The sequence below is a fragment of the Mustela nivalis genome, assembly GCF_964662115.1.
Source record: "Mustela nivalis genome assembly, chromosome: 11".
Classification (NCBI taxonomy): domain Eukaryota; kingdom Metazoa; phylum Chordata; class Mammalia; order Carnivora; family Mustelidae; genus Mustela; species Mustela nivalis.
Genome location: NC_139030.1, coordinates 52,549,480 through 52,569,888, shown reverse-complemented (window position 1 = coordinate 52,569,888; position 20,409 = coordinate 52,549,480). Strand labels below are relative to the sequence as shown.

The 20,409-nt window shown below is 40.4% G+C and overlaps 1 protein-coding gene across 1 annotated transcript in view; it reads right to left on the bottom strand.

Moving 5' to 3' along the window:
* TTC21B (tetratricopeptide repeat domain 21B) overlaps window positions 1–14,628 on the bottom strand; it is an 83,703-nt gene extending 69,075 nt beyond the window's left edge. The window contains exons 1-4 of the mRNA XM_082689463.1: window positions 14,480–14,628; window positions 11,002–11,131; window positions 10,801–10,911; window positions 882–1,048 (exon numbers count right to left, since the gene is read on the bottom strand). Of these exons, the coding sequence (XP_082545589.1) occupies window positions 882–1,048; window positions 10,801–10,911; window positions 11,002–11,131; window positions 14,480–14,500 (429 nt within the window). The 5' untranslated portion in view covers window positions 14,501–14,628. The remainder of the gene's footprint in view (window positions 1–881; window positions 1,049–10,800; window positions 10,912–11,001; window positions 11,132–14,479) is intronic.
* Between the last annotated feature and the right edge of the window lie 5,781 nt (window positions 14,629–20,409).

Sequence of the window (20,409 nt, the reverse complement as noted above, 5' to 3'; positions counted from 1 at the left end):
TTCTGTCAAATGGGAGCTTCTCACTGTACCCAGAACCAACAAGTCTCCTTGTTTTTTTTTTTATTTTTTTTTAAGACTTTATTTATTTGTTTGACAGACGGAGATCACAAGTAGGCAGAGAGGCAGGCAGAGAGAGAAGAGGAAGCAGGCTCCCCGGTGAGCAGAGAGCCCGATGTGGGGCTCGATCCCAGGACCCTGAGATCATGACCTGAGCCGAAGGCAGAGGCTTAACCCACTGAGCCACCCAGGCACCCCTCCTTGTTTTTCTTATTTCCACTTATTATTTCCCACCTTGGGAGTATCTGCTTCCCTTTTCTATCAACTTTGCATTTGGAAACTATATCCATCTTTCAGGTTTCAGCTCAAATGCTACAGCCTTCAAGAAATTGTTCCTCATTCTCCTAACATTTATAGATGTGCTCTCCCCTTAAATCCTTAGACTAGTGCCGAGCACAATGTAAGTGAGCAATAACCGTTAACTGTTATTTTATACTTTCATCACATGTCTCTCATACCACTTACAAAAGTTCTCATAATCTTAGCTGGGCATCTGCTCTATGACACCAGTAGACTGAACCATCCATGTAAATAAAGTTTATTCTTGATCTTTGTATACTTAGTGAAAATATCAGTGCCTTGTATGTAGAGTTCAAGGGGGGAGTGAGAGGAAAGGACAGAGATAAGGAAAGAAGGGAGATCTTTTCATGAATTAATAAACAGAACGAAAACAAACAACCTTAGACAACCCAAATTTTACAAAATAATAAAATATTGAAATAAAGCTGCTATTTATAAAATGAGAATAGAGTAATAAAAAATACTACTGAAAATATAAACTTCTTTTAGTAGTACGTCTATTTCAAAATAAGAAACCCAGGTACCTCTTTACTGCCATTTGACATTTTGATCATTCTGTCAATATATTCTCTCGCCTTGTCATGGCGGCCAATGTGCCATAGAAATAAGCCTGCATGGTACAAAGCTTTTGGCCCAGCTCCTTTACGTTGCTCCTTCACTCTGGCATCTGACTCCAGAATAGCTTCTCTATCTAGGAGGGGGAAAAGGCATTAAATGAAAATTAGATTCTAGATCAGGTAGTCATAATGGGTCAATTAACAGAGCACAGAATATAATACTTCTCTCTGTAGCACCACTGTCTAATAGAAATAAAATATAAGCCATATTTGCAATTTAAAATTTCCTAGTAGCCACATCAAAGAAGTTAAAAAGAAACAAATAACAACTGATTTCAATAATACATTTAACCTAATAGATCTGAGTTTTCATTCCAACACAAAACTGACATGAAATGGAGACACTTTTGTTCTTATTAAATTTTTAAAATCTGATATATGTCATTAGAAAGTATATCTCAATTACAATGCTAAATTTTCTTAAAAAATACTTGATTAAAGGTGCGTGGCTAGCTTGGTCTGTTAAGCATCTGCCTTCAGCTCAGGCTATGATCTCAGGGTCCTAGGATTGAGCCCTATGTCAGGTACTCTGCTCAGAAGGCTGCTTCTCCCTCTGCCTGCCTTCTGCTTCTTGCTCTCTCTCTCTAAAATAAATTTTGAAAATCTTTAATAAAAGAAATACTTGGTTTGTATATAGAGTCCATACAATTTATAGCTGAAAACAGCAGATTCATATATTCACTGTTCCAAACGTAACTTTTCTTTTCTTTTTTTTTTTTTTGAAGATTTTATTTATTTATTTGACAGAGTGAGATCACAAGTGGGCAGAGAGGCAGGAAGAGAGGGAGAGAGAGGGAAGCAGGCCCTCCGCTGAGCAGGGAGCCTGATGCGGGACTTGATCCCAGGACCCTGGGATCATGGCCTGAACCAAAGGCAGAGGCTTAACCCACTGAGCCACTCAGGCGCCCCCAAACCTAACTTTTCTAATAACTGAATCAAGCATCAGTTTTAAATTTATATTTAATTAGAATTCAATTTAAAATTAAGCTTCTCCAACTAGATACATTTCAAGTACTCAGCAGCCACGTGTGGTTAATGACCCCTGTGACATACACTACAGTTCTATAATTTATGTCATTCTCAAGATCTGAAGGCTAAATATGTAAATTTTTTAAATAAGACAGAAAAATTAGCAATGCTAAATATGCAAATTTTTAAAATAATAAGATAGAAAATTAGCAATGATTCTAAAATTATTAGGGGTAAATCCAAGAATAGTACTCAAATTACCCAACTCCCTAATCTAATTCTAGAATATGTAAACATTCCTGGATGTTGTCATAGGCCAATAAAAGGTAATATAATTACTATTATTTACATGGTTTAACACCGAATGCTTGGCTGCTCCCTTAAAACGATGGTCTACCTCTAATATCTCTTACCATTAAATCTATCACGTGTGTGCTTAGGACACTAATGTCAATTAGCTCCAAACCCTGAACTGAATCAGAATATGGATCAGCGAATTTTCAAAGATGGCGGAGAAGTAGCAGCCTAGACTACTTCAGCTAGCCGGAGATCAGCTAGATAGCTTATCTAAAGACTGCAAACACCTGAAAATCCATCGGCAGATCGAAGAGAAGAAGAATAGCAATTCTGGAAACAGAAAAACAACCACTTTCTGAAAGGTAGGACCGGCAGAGAAGTGAATCCAAAGCGACGGGAAGATAGACCGCGGGGGGAGGGGCCGGCTCCCCGCAAGCGGCAGAGCAACCGCGCACAAAATCAGGACTTTTAAAAGTCTGTTCCACTGAGGGACATTGCTCCAGAGGCTAAACTGGGGCGAAGCCCACGTGGGATCAGCGTGGCCTCAGGTCCTGCAGGGTCACAGAAGGATCGGGGGTGTCTGAGTGTCGCAGAGCTTGCGGGTATTGGAACGGGAAAGCCGGCTACAGAGACAGAGCCAACAGTAAGCTCACAGCTCGGGGTGACCTTGAACCGGTCGCAGAGCTCGGGGTGACCTTGAACCGGTCGCAGGCTTGGTGAGCTCGGAGCGCGGCCGGAGGTCAGGCAGACGGGAGTAACTGGGCGCTGTTCTCTGAGGGCGCACTGAGTGCGGCCCTGGGCTCTCGGCTCCTCCGGGCCGGAGACCAGGAGGCCGCCATTTGTATTCCCCGTCCTCCGGACCTCTACGGAAAGCGCTCAGGGAACAAAAGCTCCTGAAAGCAAACCCAAGCGGATTATTCACCCCGGCCCCGGGTAAGGGCGGTGTAATTCCGCCTGGGGCGGACACTTGACAATCACTACAACAGGCCCCTCCCCCAGAAGATCAACAAGAAATCCAGCCAAGACCAAGTTCACCTACCAAGGAGTGCGGTTTCAATACCAAGGAGAGCAGCAGAATTCTAGAGGAGGAGAAAGCAAAGCACGGAACTCATGGCTTTTTCCCTGTGATTTTTTTTAGTCTTGCAGTTAATTTAATTTTTTTCTTTTTCATTTTTTGTTTTTTTTTTTCTCGCCTTCGGGTAAAAATTTTTTTTTAACTGTTACCTTTTTCTTTTTTAACGATTTTTTACTAGTTTATCTAATATATATATTTTTTCTTTTTTATATTTTTCTTAGGTGTTTTCTTTTTTTTTTTTTTAATTCTTTTATTTTTTTTTTCTATTTTCTTTTTTTTTTTTCTTTCTTCCTTTTTGAACCTCTTTTTATCCCCTTTCTCCCCCCTCACGATTTTGGATCTCTTCAAGCATATTTTCCTGGGGTTGTTGCCACCCTTTTAGTATTTTACTTGCCCCTTCATATACTCTTATCTGGACAAAATGACAAGACGGAAAAATTCAACACAAAAAAAAAAGAACAAGAGGCAGTACCGAAGGCTAGGGACCTAATCAATACAGACATTGGTAATATGTCAGATCTAGAGTTCAGAATGACAATTCTCAAGGTTCTAGCCAGGCTCGAAAAAGGCATGGAAGATATTAGAGAAACCCTCTCGAGAGATATAAAAGCCCTTTCTGGAGAAATAAAAGAACTAAAATCTAACCAAGTTGAAATCAAAAAAGCTGTTAATGAGGTGCAATCAAAAATGGAGGCTCTCACTGCTAGGATAAATGAGGCAGAAGAAAGAATTAGTGATATAGAAGACCAAATGACAGAGAATAAAGAAGCTGAGCAAAAGAGGGACAAACAGCTACTGGACCACGAGGGGAGAATTCGAGAGATAAGTGACACCATAAGACGAAACAACATTAGAATAATTGGGATTCCAGAAGAAGAAGAGAGAGGGGAGCAGAAGGTATACTAGAGAGAATTATTGGGGAGAATTTCCCCAATATGGTGAAGGGAACGAGCATCAAAATTCAGGAGGTTCAGAGAAGCCCCTCAAAATCAATAAGAATAGGCCCACACCCCGTCACCTAATAGTAAAATTTACAAGTCTCAGTGACAAAGAGAAAATTCTGAAAGCAGCCCGGGAAAAGAAGTCTGTAACATACAATGGTAAAAAGTATTAGATTGTCAGCTGACTTATCCACAGAGACCTGGCAGGCCAGAAAGAGCTGGCATGATATTTTCAGAACACTAAATGAGAAAAACATGCAGCCCAGAATACTATATCCAGCTAGGCTATCATTGAAAATAGAAGGAGAGATGAAAAGCTTCCAGGACAAACAACAACTGAAAGAATTTGCAAACACCAAACCAGCTCTACAGGAAATCTTGAAAGGGGTCCTCTAAGCAAAGAGAGAGCCTACAAGTGGTAGATCAGAAAGGAACAGAGACCATATACAGTAACAGTCACCTTACAGGCAATACAATGGCCCTAAATTCATATCTCTCAATAGTTACCCTGAATGTTAATGGGCTAAATGCCCCTGTCAAAAGACACAGGGTATCAGAATGGATAAAAAAACAAAACCCATCTATATGTTGCCTCCAAGAAACTCATTTTAAGCCCGAAGACACCTCCAGATTTAAAGTGAGGGGGTGGAAAAGAATTTACCATGCTAATGGTCATCAGAAGAAAGCAGGAGTGGCAATCCTTATATCAGATCAATTAGATTTTAAGCCAAAGACTATAATAAGAGATGAGGAAGGACACTATATCATACTCAAAGGGTGTGTCCAACAAGAAGATTTAACAATTTTAAATATTTATGCCCCCAACGTGGGAGCAGCCAACTATATAAACCAATTAATAACAAAATCAAAGAAACACATCAACAATAATACAATAATAGTAGGGGACTTTAACACTCCCCTCACTGAAATGGACAGATCATCCAAGCAAAAGATCAGCAAGGAAATAAAGGCCCTAAATGACACACTGGACCAGATGGACATCACTGATATATTCAGAACATTTCATCCCAAAGCAACAGAATACACATTCTTCTCTAGTGCACATGGAACATTCTCCAGAATAGATCACATCCTCGGTCCTAAATCAGGACTCAACCGGTATCAAAAGATTGGGATCATTCCCTGCATATTTTCAGACCACAATGCTCTAAAGCTAGAACTCAACCACAAAAGGAAGTTTGAAAAGAACCAAAATACATGGAGACTAAACAGCATCCTTCTAAAGAATGAATGGGTCAACCGGGAAATTAAAGAAGAATTGAAAAAAATCATGGAAACAAATGATAATGAAAATACAACGGTTCAAAATCTCTGGGACACAACAAAGGCAGTCCTGCGAGGAAAATATATAGCGGTACAAGCCTTTCTCAAGAAACAAGAAAGGTCTCAGGTACACAACCTAACCCTACACCTAAAGGAGCTGGAGAAAGAACAAGAAAGAAACCCTAAGCCCAGCAGGAGAAGAGAAATCATAAAGATCAGAGCAGAAATCAATGAAATAGAAACCAAAAAAACAATAGAACAAATCAACGAAAGTAGGAGCTGGTTCTTTGAAAGAATTAATAAAATTGATAAACCCCTGGCCCGACTTATCAAAAAGAAAAGAGAAAGGACCCAAATAAATAAAATCATGAATGAAAGAGGAGAGATCACAACTAACACCAAAGAAATACAAACTATTATAAGACATACTATGAGCAACTCTACGGCAATAAATTTGACAATCTGGAAGAAATGGATGCATTCCTAGAAACATATAAACTACCACAACTGACCCAGGAAGAAATAGAAAGTCTGAACAGACCCATAACCAGTAAGGAGATTGAAACAGTCATTAAAAATCTCCAAACAAACAAAAGCCCAGGGCCAGACGGCTTCCCGGGGGAATTCTACCAAACATTTAAAGAAGAACTAATTCCTATTCTCCTGAAACTGTTCCAAAAAATAGAAATGGAAGGAAAACTTCCAAACTCATTTTATGAGGCCAGCATCACCTTGATCCCAAAACCAGACAAGGATCCCATCAAAAAGGAGAGCTATGGACCGATATCCTTGATGAACACAGATGCGAAAATACTCAACAAAATACTAGCCAATAGGATTCAACAGTACTTTAAAAAAATTATTCACCACGACCAAGTGGGATTTATTCCAGGGCTGCAAGGTTGGTTCAACATCCGCAAATCAGTCAATGTGATACAACACATCAATAAAAGAAAGAACAAGAACCATATGATACTCTCAATAGATGCTGAAAAAGCATTTGACAAAGTACAGCATCCCTTCCTGATCAAAACTCTTCAAAGTGTAGGGATAGAGGGCACATACCTCAATATCATCAAAGCCATCTATGAAAAACCCACCGCAAATATCATTCTCAATGGAGAAAAACTGAAAGCTTTCCCGCTAAGGTCAGGAACACGGCAGGGATGTCCATTATCACCACTGCTATTCAACATAGTACTAGAGGTCCTAGCCTCAGCAATCAGACAACAAAAGGAAATTAAAGGCATCCAAATCGGCAAAGAAGAAGTCAAATTATCACTCTTCGCAGATGATATGATACTATATGTGGAAAACCCAAAAGACTCCACTCCAAAACTGCTAGAACTTATACAGGAATTCAGTAAAGTGTCAGGATATAAAATCAATGCACAGAAATCAGTTGCATTTCTCTACACCAACAGCAAGACAGAAGAAAGGGAAATTAAGGAGTCAGTCCCATTTACAATTGCACCCAAAACCATAAGATACCTAGGAATAAACCTAACCAAAGAGACACAGAATCTATACTCAGAAAACTATAAAGTACTCATGAAAGAAATTGAGGAAGACACAAAGAAATGGAAAAATGTTCCATGCTCCTGGATTGGAAGAATAAATATTGTGAAAATGTCTATGCTACCTAAAGCAATCTACACATTTAATGCGATTCCTATCAAAATACTATCCATCTTTTTCAAAGAAATGGAACAAATAATTCTAAAATTTATATGGAACCAGAAAAGACCTCGAATAGCCAAAGGGATATTGAAAAAGAAAGCCAATGTTGGTGGCATCACAATTCCGGACTTCAAGCTCTATTACAAAGCTGTCATCATCAAGACAGCATGGTACTGGCACAAAAACAGACACATAGATCAATGGAACAGAATAGAGAGCCCAGAAATAGACCCTCAACTCTATGGTCAACTAATCTTCGACAAAGCAGGAAAGAATGTCCAATGGAAAAAAGACAGCCTCTTCAATAAATGGTGCTGGGAAAATTGGACAGCCACATGCAGAAAAATGAAATTGGACCATTTCCTTACACCACACACAAAAATAGACTCAAAATGGATGAAGGACCTCAATGTGCGAAAGGAATCCATCAAAATCCTTGAGGAGAACACAGGCAGCAACCTCTTCGACCTCAGCTGCAGCAACATCTTCCTAGGAACAACGCCAAAGGCAAGGGAAGCAAGGGCAAAAATGAACTATTGGGATTTCATCAAGATCAAAAGCTTTTGCACAGCAAAGGAAACAGTTAACAAAATCAAAAGACAACTGACAGAATGGGAGAAGATATTTGCAAACGACATATCAGATAAAGGACTAGTGTCCAGAATCTATAAAGAACTTAGCAAACTCAACACCCAAAGAACAAATAATCCAATCAAGAAATGGGCAGAGGACATGAACAGACATTTCTGCAAAGAAGACATCCAGATGGCCAACAGACACATGAAAAAGTGCTCCATATCACTTGGCATCAGGGAAATACAAATCAAAACCACAATGAGATATCACCTCACACCAGTCAAAATGGCTAAAATCAACAAGTCAGGAAATGACAGATGCTGGCGAGGATGCGGAGAAAGGGGAGCCCTCCTACACTGTTGGTGGGAATGCAAGCTGGTGCAACCTCTCTGGAAAACAGCATGGAGGTTCCTCAAAATGTTGAAAATAGAACTGCCCTATGACCCAGCAATTGCACTATTGGGTATTTACCCTAAAGATACAAATGTAGTGATCCAAAGGGGCACATGCACCCGAATGTTTATAGCAGCAATGTCCACAATAGCCAAACTATGGAAAGAACCTAGATGTCCATCAACAGATGAATGGATCAAGAAGATGTGGTATATATACACAATGGAATACTATACAGCCATCAAAAGAAATGAAATCTTGCCATCTGCGACAACATGGATGGAACTAGAGCGTATCATGCTTAGCGAAATAAGTCAAGCAGAGAAAGACAACTATCATATGATCTCCCTGATATGAGGAAGTGGTGATGCAACATGGGGGCTTAAGTGGGTACGAGAAGAATAAATGAAAGAAAATGGGATTGGGAGGGAGACAAACCATAAGTGACTCTTAATCTCACAAAACAAACTTAGGGTTGCTGGGGGGAGGGGGTTTGGGAGAAGGGGGTGGGATTATGGACATTGGGGAGGGTATGTGCTTTGGTGAGTGCTGTGAAGTGTGTAAACCTGGTGATTCACAGACCTGTACCCCTGGGGATAAAAATATATGTTTATAAAAAAAATAAAAAATTATATTAAAAAAAAAGTATATGGATCAGCTATTCAATAAGTTATAAGAAATGTCAAAATGAAAGCTGTGATTTTAACCAACTACCTTTCTGGAAATAATATCTCTTCCTTTTACCTCTGTACCACTAAAAACTTACATGTGGAACCACTTTCTAAGTTCACAAAACTGTTTATGGAAGGCTACAGATGGCTTGGCAACAAGACCCTCGAACATACATGAACCCCTTTGCAAGTTTTCATTAAGTAGTCATGATACAGAACAAGAATTCATCAGAGCAGGGGCAGGATTTGTACTTTCCTGCCAGGTGTCCACCAAGTCCCAAGTGGGGCATTTGTTAGCTGTGACACCATCTGCACAAAGCCCTTTCTAACCAGATATCAGCTCAAGTTCTTAATGCATAATCAGGGATTATGTCAGCATTTAGGAAGAATGGACATGAACAATCTAGGCCCTTCCTAGGCAGTACTGATGGACATCTGGTCCCTCCTGACTGAGCTTATGCCCACTCACAATCATCTAAGATATAAAGTAGTCAGTGCTTGGGTGTTTCTAAACAGTATTCCTGCCTTCATCTTTTTAGTGTCTTGGAAATATTTCCAATATTCTTGGGAATATTGGGAATTTCCCAAAAGAACCAACACCCTTGAGAATAACCAATTAAATGAAAACTTGATTCTAAGAGGAAAAAATATATATATATATATATTTTTAGATTTACTGACTTTATCTCTTGATGCCAATTCTCTGCTCCACCTAAACACACTCCTGCTGGATAACAGAGACCCATCCATACAAGAACCGAACCCTGAACAACTTCCACATATTTGCCCATCAATTTCGCCTCTCTGACAAATATGCCTTATATTCAAATCCTACTTGTCCTTCAAAGACCAGATTACAGCCCTATCTTCCACAAAACCTTCACAGCCTTCTTCTATGGATTAAAAGTATATACCGTTTTCAGTTAATTGTGGAGTCATTTGTTTTCTCATAATTTTATTTAATAGTAACATTAGCATTTAACCATTGTGGGTTTTACATTTTCTTTTCTTCACTGGACTATAAACTTGATGTCATGGATCACTTTTTACAATTCTTTGGTATTCTCTAACTATCTCTGACCTAGTCCCTTGCAGAAAGTAAGCACCTAGTCATTAGATTTGTTTACCTGTTAAACATATTAATGTTTTAAATAAGTTTTGTTGATCTGTGCAAGTGTATGTGAAGGAGGTATGTGATACTTTGCTCGGGAAAAAAAAAATTTCTAGTATTAAAAAAAAATTCTATGACATCTGATTATTGTCTATTTATCTAAAACATGATCTACATTCATAATGCTAATGGCTGTTAGTGAATGTATATAAAAGAATACAATACTATTTCCTCTTTATTATCTATAATTATGATATTCTGCTTCCACCATTAAGAGCCACAGTTCACACAGTTTTAATTGCTGGTTTATGCATGAAGTTCTCTTTATACTTATACTTCCTAACCTACTACTGGATAAGAAGTTACTGAATATCTTCTAAGAGCTAGCTACCCCCCTTGTGGAGACGTGTACAGGCCTCTAAGAAGCTGAAGATACAGTGGAAGAGAGAAATTGCATGTAGCTATAGATTTGCACGTAACAAGCTATAAAGCAGGCTGCTGCAGAGCAATTTCTGTATATACCTCTTTTGGGCTGTCCTTTGTTCAATAATTGCTAACATACATTCAACTTGATGTGAATTCAAATGATCCCTATATATTAATGAAACTTCTGCTGTAAGATAAAGGAATATGAAAGGGATATAAGACACATATTTCTTGTGCTTGATAAATCTGTTATCTTGTCAGGAAGATTTAAAAAAACTGATAAAATAGTATCTACAGAAAATTATAATACAGTATTATCAGACTAAGTGCAAAGTTAATTGAGGAAAATCAAAATGAATTGAGTAGAAAAAATTGTCCTAAGCATTATACTTAAATACTATACCTGGATTAGGACTCATTTTATGGGCATATATCAGTGCAATTAAAGAACAAAGTGATACATCTTGTTTATTTTTAATCGCCTCAAATTCACGAAGAGCTTCTTGAGTTTTACCTGAAAATCAAAATTATAACGTGAAAAACCGTTCATAGTACAAAACATGAATTTAAAATATATGGAACAGGTTTAATAATTAGCACGTACCTTCCATTAATGTACCATAGGCGTGATAAAACCTGAACACCGGGTCATTGCCATACCTCTTAACTCCTTCACTGGCAATAAGTAACACATGATGGAAATATTTCTCTTGACAATAGTAATTAATCAAAGCCTAAAAGGAAATAATAACTAAATGTTAAAAGAGACTTTGCTGTTCTGAAATGCCATGAGAAACACATATTAATCTCAATCTTGAAAAATCTAAAATTAGATAATACAATTTTTTTTTTCTTTCCCAAGTTCCTGAAAATATTGTTAAAGGCTAGCACTTAACAGTAAGGAATGCAAGACACAATGAACACGAAATTTTTGAAAAAACTCAATGTTTCCTAATAATTTCAGTCTTCTTTTTCTAAATTATTTATTAACAATACTGAAATTAGGCTACTTGCACCTCTTGCCTTTGTCCACATTTTCTTAAAGGTTTTAGAAAAGGAGAACAGACAAAAAACAGGAATAATATGAGCCTTCCATTGCCAAACCTTAGGATTCTTTTTTTAAAAATCTTGCTTCTATTTTGTTGTTATAGCATTACATAGTAAGGACAAAGTGAATTCAGAAATTCATTGTCAAATGCTGTCTTGTTTTCTGAGTTCCACAACAAATAAATAACTGGAAGAACAAAGAACAGATGATCCAAACTGTTTTTTAATGGAAATTCATGATCTTTAAGCTCTTTTCAAAATTGTATTATTTAGATTTACATGGCAGAAAACTAATACCAGGGGATACTAAGTTCTGATTAATTGCGTCTATACTTAACACCTTCTTCTCAGGATCATGACTAAGCCTTAGTTGCTAACCTTATCAGAGAGGGAAGCCAGATTCACTCCGTCTGTGGTACACCTGATTCACCTCCATTAACCAATGTGGGCCATCCCGTGCTCACCTCCTCTGACTCTGCAGCTGGTACAGCAAGGGTGAGAAATAAGGATGAAGCACCAAGTGACAGGACTGAGACATGAGTGTCTACACTGCTTTTTACGGTCTGTTTTGTTTCTGGAGGCTACAGTCCACATGCTTCTCTACAGCAGTTAGGCAAACGTTCTCTGTAACTTTTACTCAGCTTCCCTCCTTGCAGTTACTGCCCTCTACTTCCTGTGCCCCCCACAGCACACTTCGGTGAAGTGCAGTTTTGCTCCAGTGCCCTTCCTTAAGATCGCAGATGACCTCTCAGTTTGCCACAACTGAGGATTTCTGTTCAGCATTTAGGCACCTTTCTCCTGAAAGGTATCATACAAAGGGCACATATTTAAAAGGTGAAAAGAGCTGTTTTTAAATTTTTGGTCCATCTTACAGCACCTTAGTTTGCTCATTTGTGCAATGCTGTTAATTATTTACAGATCATTGTGAGGATTAATTACGACATCATACTGTAAAGCTCCAAAAAAAAAGTAAGTTCCTCTGAACCCATATACTGATTAAGTAAAAAACACAGTATTCGGTCAAGACCTCTCATCCAACCTCCAGATTCATCTTTCCATTTGCCCCGGCTACCCAAGCCTGAAATCAAGTCATTTCATCCTTCTTTCCAGTTTGTCCAATCCCTGTGATTCTAACCAGTCAGTAAGGCTCTTCTGTTTCTCTAGTCTACTTCCTACTCTCCATACCTTACCACTCCTTGGTTTGTTCAGTCCAACAAACGTTTACTGCCTACTAGTGCCAGGCACTGGGCTAGATGCTGTGAATGTGAAGATAAGTAAGATATGATTCCTGACCCAGAAAAGTTTAAATTCTCCTGAAACTGAGACTAGAATCTAAAGACTAACAAATACAATGCAAGCAAGAAAAGAGTTCATAAAGTGCTTTAGAGATGTCAGAGAATGAGATTGGGGTGTTGGAGGATGGAAGAATGAAATTAAGGGAAAGAGCCTCCGAGAGGACTTCAGAAGTGCCTCTTGATTTGTGAACTCCTCAGTCTCCCTCCACTCATACACATTCTCCCTATTTCCCTTTTGAGATCCTTGAGGAAGACAGAGGACTTAGCCAGGCAGGGGAATTGCAACAACAAGACAGAAGAAATCAGCAGTGATACACAAGGATGGGGCATGGAGAGGACTGAATGTCGTTCTATACTGTAGAGCAGGGATTGGCAAACTACGGTCTACTACCTCTCCTCATATGGTCAGCAAACCAAGAATGGGTTGTACATTCTCAAATGGTTGGGGGGGGGGGGGAAATGTCCATGAATAAAGTTTTATTGGAACAGGGCCGTGGTCATTTGTTTAAGTATGTCTACGGCTGCATTCAAGCTACATTGGCAGATTAGATGACGGAGATAATATACTATTTGACTCTTTATAGGAAAAGTTTGCCATTCCCTGTTTTAGAGTCTTAAGACACTGTCCTTAAGAGGACAAGGAAGTTAGAGAGAAAGGTAGGGCCTAGCAGGGCCTCATATTAAGGACTTGGATATGCTCCTCTAATCTAAGTGATAAGGAATCAACATAACTCTATTTAGCATGAAACTGTTTTTATTGAAGAGTTCATTTGGGTGGTAGGGGAAAGGATAAATTAAAGTGATGAAAACAAAATTAAGGAGATGGAGAAAGGGCTCAGAAGGTAATGCAGCTCAGGCAAAAAAGCTTCCAGCACTCCCTATCACCGCCAAATTGTCCTTTACCCACTTACCACCACCTAACATTTTACTACCTGATTCCCCCTACTCAAATGTAAGCTCCAAGCCTGGGAGAATTTTTCTTAGTTTTAATACTGAAGGGCACAGATTATCTTCAAGGCTTAGAATAGTGCCAGCAATATAGCCCGCATTCAAAAAATATCTGTCGGTAATTGTTTATTTGTTCAGTTCTGCTCATCACTATCTCCAGCTTCTAGCGGACATACAGTGAGCCCTCCATCAACCCGCTGAACGAGTCCATCAGTGAACAAACGGGAGAAGTTTATCTTCCTACAAAGAAACTTCTAATTTTCAAGCCTCCTGTCCCTGTTTTTAGATCATCATTTCTTAAGGGGTCCCTCATAAAACATTTGCTTCCCAGATGAATCACTGACAGATAAAGAAGACCATCACTCCAAAACACTCTTCCATTTTCAAGCTTATGTCCTTCCAAGCCTATGTTTTCATGTAATCTTTACGCACCCCTTTCTGTCCAACCGGTTTACTGACACTAGCTTGCTTAATGAAGTCCTTAACTATCGCACCGGGAGGCAAGCAAGTCGACCAAGCTTTCCGAGCCCACGGGATACAAAGTAAAAGTAACCACACACGGGGTGGGACAAGCCCCCTAACGGCAATTCCTTGGCTAGACCTCAAGATTTCAAAGTAGGGCCCACGGAGGGGACCCAGGTGATGCAGCTACAGGCCCACACACCACGCTGGGGCAGCTGGCAATGGGGGCAGCAAAAGCACAGCAGGGTAACGACGCCCTCGTGAATTCTGCCCCTCCCCAGGTCACCCACCCGCAAAGGCGGCTCGAGTCCAAGCCCGCGGCCCTCTCACCTTCAGCCCCTGCGAATCCATGGTTCCCACGGGGCTGGGTCGCAGGCCTCCGGGACAAACGCCCGCCGCAAGCCTGCGGAAGTGCCACCGGCTCGGGGTCCCGCAGCCCAGGCCCAAACCCCGCTCTCGCTCTGGGACGCGGCGGGAGGGGCGGGGTGGGGCGGGGCCGCGCTGCCATTGGCTGCCGGCGGCAGGGGGCGGGCTCTCCACGCAGGGATTTGCGGAGAGGAGGTGCTGCGGGGGAGTCGGTGCTGCATGGGAGTCGGTGCTGCGTGGACCCCGGCAAGGGCTGCGGGGGGCGGGGGGAGAGGAGGAGCGACCAATGGTGCAGAAGGCGAAGGGGTTTCAGACGAGGGAACGGCCCTGGAGACAGCGGGTGGGCGGGTCCGAGGATTTAGAATGAAGGAATAAAGGAAATAGGGGAGGAAGTAGGAAAAAGAACAGTGTTTCCCATCGCTGGCTACAAAGAAAGACACCCTTTTCTGCCCGGTTGTGTAGAGGCCGGTTCCCGCAATGCGGCTATTTGGAGGTCTGACCAGTGCAGAGAAAAACCTTTAACTTCTACATGTAGTAGTCGTGTTATCGCCGCAAGGTGGCGCAGAGAAGTCGCAGTTCTTAACAGAAAGGTGATAAGCTTCTTGAGCTCCTGACAAGGCGTTGTTGCAAGGGGATGTTTGTTGTTCGAATGCGCATAAATTAGGCCTTGTTTTCGACGAGCTCTGATAATGATAGAAGCATTTTTCCCCCCAGGATTTTAAGTTGACAAAATTAATTCCTGTACATAGGGCACCCTGATGGCTCAGTCGTAGAGCGTGTGACTCTTGGTCTCCCGGTCCTGAGTTCTAGACCCACCTTGGGTGCAGAACTTATTTAAGAAAAGAATTAATTCCTATGCGAACTTTTACGTTTGCACCCATTAGGCAACTCTGTCAGCTGCTCATAGATTTAAACTGAATTAAACTGAATTAAACTGAAATATAATGAAGTTAGAGAAATCCTATTTCTGCTTCATGGTACTGAAAGACCCGCGGATCCCCTTACCCAAGAATTCAACACTGCCACTGGATGCAATCAGCAAGAGGTTCTTTATTGTTACGCAGGCGCCTGCAGGTGGTCAGCGCGCGCCTGCGGGTGGTCAGCAGCTCCTGCTAGCTGAGCACACCCGGCTGGGGTGGTGCCGGGTTTTTATAGACAGGTGCAAACAAGTTTTGGGTGGGACGCAACTGATTGGTTGACAGTTAGAACTTTTGAAAAAGGCATATGTGGAGTTTGCTGATTGGCTTTGGGGACCCGCTCGCGCGGAAGAGAGAGGCGGGAAGGGGGAACAAGCTGATTGGTTCTGAGGGCCCGTGCGCGGGAGGAGAGAGGCAGGGAGGGGGAACAAGAAGGGGGAAGGTAGGAATGCCATCATGGCGTCTTCTATTATTTCTATAAGCCAAACAGTTACAGAAGGGCAAAAGAGCAATTAATCACGCAATTAATAACCCAATCTACGCCTAAAAGCCAGCGGTTCACGGAAAAGCAAACAAGCGGTTAGTTATCCTATCTTCCAGGGGAGGGGACTTTTCAGGGCAGGGGTCTTTCATTCCCCCCTTTTTCTTTATCATGGATAGAATCTTATATCCATTCGTCTTGTTCCTGCTCTAAGTGGGGTGCAAGGCGCCAGCTTCTGTTTTCTCCTCAGCCAGCCTCCTGCTCCTTCATTTCCCCCTGAACAATCTTGACCCTGAAATCTTTAAGGGGGTTGAAGGTGGAAGGTCTCATCTTCTGTAACTTCTTCGTGCTGAATAGGGGCGTAGAGCTGTCCCTACCTGCTCGGGTCAATATTGATCAGGGAAGGAACGTATAAGGGAGTTACAAAGGTGGAGGCAGCTGAATCCAGTGCTGACAGTGAAGAGGCGTCCTTGCACGCGACAAGGATCGTCTGTCGTGGCGAAGTCATTGTAGCAATGGAGTCTCGGCACCAAGTAGAGAAACATGGAACAAAGCAACATATTAAGATTAATAAGGCGATAAGAATGAGAAGCCCAAAAAAGAGATTCGGCCATAGTCCTCCTTCAAATTAGGAACTTAACCATTTACTGAGAGAGAAGGATCTTGTAGGGCCTTAATCTGGGTGTTCATATCCTTTATTATTCCTGTGACATTTTTGTGATAGTCTGGGATGTATACGCAACATTCTGTTTTGATGATTGCACATGTGCCACCCTGGGCTGCTGTAAGGACATCTAAAGCCATCCTATTTTGTAGGACTTCCCTGCGTGTCTGTGACACTTCAGTATTAAGTAGGGAGATGCCATTTAGTGAATCACTGAGTGCCTCTGTAGTATATTTATTAAGGGCTTCTACATGCCACATGACATCCTCTAGTCCCGCAGATGGAACAAAAATGGATGCTAAGTGATCATACCATTTAAAAACAGATTGTGTCCATCTTTGTTTCAAGTTGGGGAGATTAGCTGGAGTTGTGATGGTTTTAGTAATGCGCCCATAGATCCAGGCAAATCCTAAAGTACAGCGACCTATCCACCCTGGAGGAAGCCAGGGCCACAGGTTGGTTCCACATATCCAGTGGGTTCCGTTTGGAGCTGGCCATCTGATGCCAGGTCACCTTGCCCAATCAGTAGCAAACCAGTCAGTAGCCTGGAGTACTATTACTTGGGAACACATTTCTAGTGAACCATCCTAGACACCATGTGTTATTTGCCCAAGTACCACTCATATGATTCTTGTTCCCAGCATAAAACTGCCTTCTGACTGAGCTGTCCAATCATGGGTGTAAGACACAGATGTGTATCCCAGATTTGATATATGCCATCCTTAGTATAGCGATGAGGAGGGTTTTGGAACTTAGGCCCATATTGGATTGGGGAGTTATGGCTTGATAGCAATCCCCTTTCCTTCCAAATAGCTCCATGGGCATGTAGTACCAGGAAAGCATATTTGGAGTCAGTATAAATGTTAATTCTTAGGCTTTGGCAATTGCAAAGTGCTAGTGAGCACTATGGCACACCTAGCTTTTCTTATTCTTTCTATGAAAACTATTGACATCAGAAAACCAACTGTCATTCATATTTTTAACAGGGGCATCTTAAATCTGGACAAATAGAGTAAGCAAGATCAATAACCTTTGAACATTTTTGCTCTATAGAGAAAGAAGTACAGTGGTCAGGTTCAGGCATACAGGTAACTAGGTTTAAAGTTTGACAAGTTATATTTCTGGCATATCTGTTAATGTAGCCCAGTATTTAATAAATTGGCCTCCATCATCCATTGGTGGCCTTTGGCTTCTAAGACAAATCTGGACCTGATGTGACATCATTATAGTCAACGACTGTCCCATAGTGAGCTTTGAGGCTCCTTTTATGAGGGCTGTTCTATGCTTAGCTAAAGCATCTATTTGCAATTGCACCTCAACAGAGGTGGCCTCTAGGATAAATATGACAAAGGGGTGAAACCAATAAGAAGACCTTTGAGTGGTCCGGCCTTAATAATATCCTGATTACAGAGGATCACTGGCAAGTGAGAAAACTTGTCAAGAGATAAGGGGAGTCCCTCATGGATCATTCAATCCATTCATAAAGAAAGTGGGGTCATCCATTATTTCCACAAGTCCATAGTTAATCCTATGGAGTGCGGTATGGTGGTTTTTAGGCAATTTCATTATCCCAGCCACACATAAGGTGTTAGTTAAGTTATACAATTGTAGGGGAATCAATCCCATTTTCCAGTTGTTTAATTATGTGCCGTGGGGTCTGCTAATATCCCCACAAAACAGTAAGATTGACTAAAGAAGCGATTGTACAACTTCTCTGAAGTTTATCTCAAATTGTTTAGCTTAGGTAAACATTTAAAGACAATCAAATCTAGAATTTAACATTCATAAAGGTGTGTTACTAAAACAATTTTTCTCTCTAAAATAACCCTCATTTCCAGAGATAGCCAAATCAGGACTAATTCACTTGTGAAACAAGTCCAGTTTTAACAAACTTGGCCTAATTATTTACATAAGCTCAGCAAGAACAGTGACTGTGATCAATAGATCTTTTAGAATCTGCTTTGCTGGAACTTTGTATAAGGAATCTCTAGGTTGAACTTTTAGTAGCCTCTCCAGGCCAGAAGCCAAGCCCTGTACTTGCCATGAGGCATGCCTGCAATGCCTTTGGGCGAATTCCTCTTCCCGAGACTGCACCTACCAAGGAGTGACATTCTTTACTCACCTGGTGGGGCTGCTGGGAACTCTGTAAGCAAGGTATCAGGCCAACAGTCCCAAGGGGCTTTATGGCTCCAGGTTTCATAAAGTCAACCTTAGTTCCTTAAAGCTGTCTGGTCATATCTGAGTCTATGCATGTCTTTCTCAAATATGACATTCCAGTCAAAGCCTTGGTAAAATAACCAGTTTCCAATTCTTTCCTGTTACAAGGAGAACAGATTCTTATTGAACTTATGCAAATGACTGATTGTCATGAAGAAAGAATACTTACTAAGACCTTTTGGTTTCAGAGGGTTCAGATAGAGAGAAAATTTGAATGCCTTGAGCACTTTTACAAATGAGCACTTTTACATCTCTATAAGTTACAGATAACTAGGAGGGAGTATCCCTAGTCTGTAAGAGCAAACAGTAGAGAGAACCAGCAATGTTCAAAGATAAAACAGTAAGAGACATAACATTATCATCTTTTAGTTCATTTAGTCCCATATTACTAATTCTGGTGAATGCGGCTTTAGTCCGTTTTGGAAATTCTTACCCATTTCAGTTTTAGGATTTTCAAGCATATCAAATGTCTGTAAAAGTCCTTTATAGGAATCTCCTTGAAGATAAAACTCATTTTACCAGAGAATTAAAACAATTATAAATGATGAAAACTCAGAATGGATATGGTTAGAGCTAAAGAGACACAGGAGTTTACAATTTAGCTGCTAGGAAATCAGGTTATTTCTGTGATACACAACATTTCCATAATTACAGTATCAAGCGATGATCTCTCAAAACGTTAAAACTTTAGGAAGTGCGTAGAATCTCTAGAATAGTTATAGCATTTTCCCAAATGTAACCCAAGGTTTATCATTGGTTCAGTAGTACTTCATGAGCAACTTCGCATACCAAGGAAAAGCCTGAGTTAAAGAGATTTACGATTTAAATCTTGTCAACATTTGCTAAAATCTTAGAAAGTTTTAAAGCACATGCCTAAATATAATTAGGGATGTTAAACACCTGATAAAACTGAACATAGAAACTCGTTTTTCTGGGCAGGCAAAGAAAAAACCATTTACATTTTCTTAACAGCAGATCGATTTATCTAAGAAAACATTGTCCTTTTGAACAGAGAATTTCAGTCTTGTACCAATGTACCTTTAAAACCCATTCATTTCAATCTTAATCCATTCTTGACCATAGATAAAATTCCTTTTCTGAAGATTTCCCTTCACAAACCTTCTACAACTTTCCTTTGCATTCAGGTTTTGTCCCAAGCCACTTCCTTCTAAACAACCATCTCATTTAGGACAAAATTACCTTCCTTTACCTTCAACAAAATGTATTCCCATTCCTTAAATCTTTCTTACATATCTCCTACTTTCCTACATACAGTTTCCCTTTATTTCCATCAGTTTTAGTCACACTAAGCAGAACTTTGTATTCTTAGAAACACCTTTAGTATTAACCAATTGTGAACTGTTACAACAGAATTCTTCAGGTGGCAAATTTATGAATCAGTTAAGTGGAAAACAAGCTTACCAGCAGATTTAAATACTCTTAGTTTCTTTGCAGTAAGAAGTCAAAAGCACAAACCTACATCCAATAATTAATGACTTAGCATTTTATCCTGTTTGGTTAAGACCTAGATGTCCACAATTTAATTCCATTTGTCATCCAAGCAAAACTTTAAACTTTCAGGTTACCAAAGACTTTGAAAGCTACTTCAGCAATT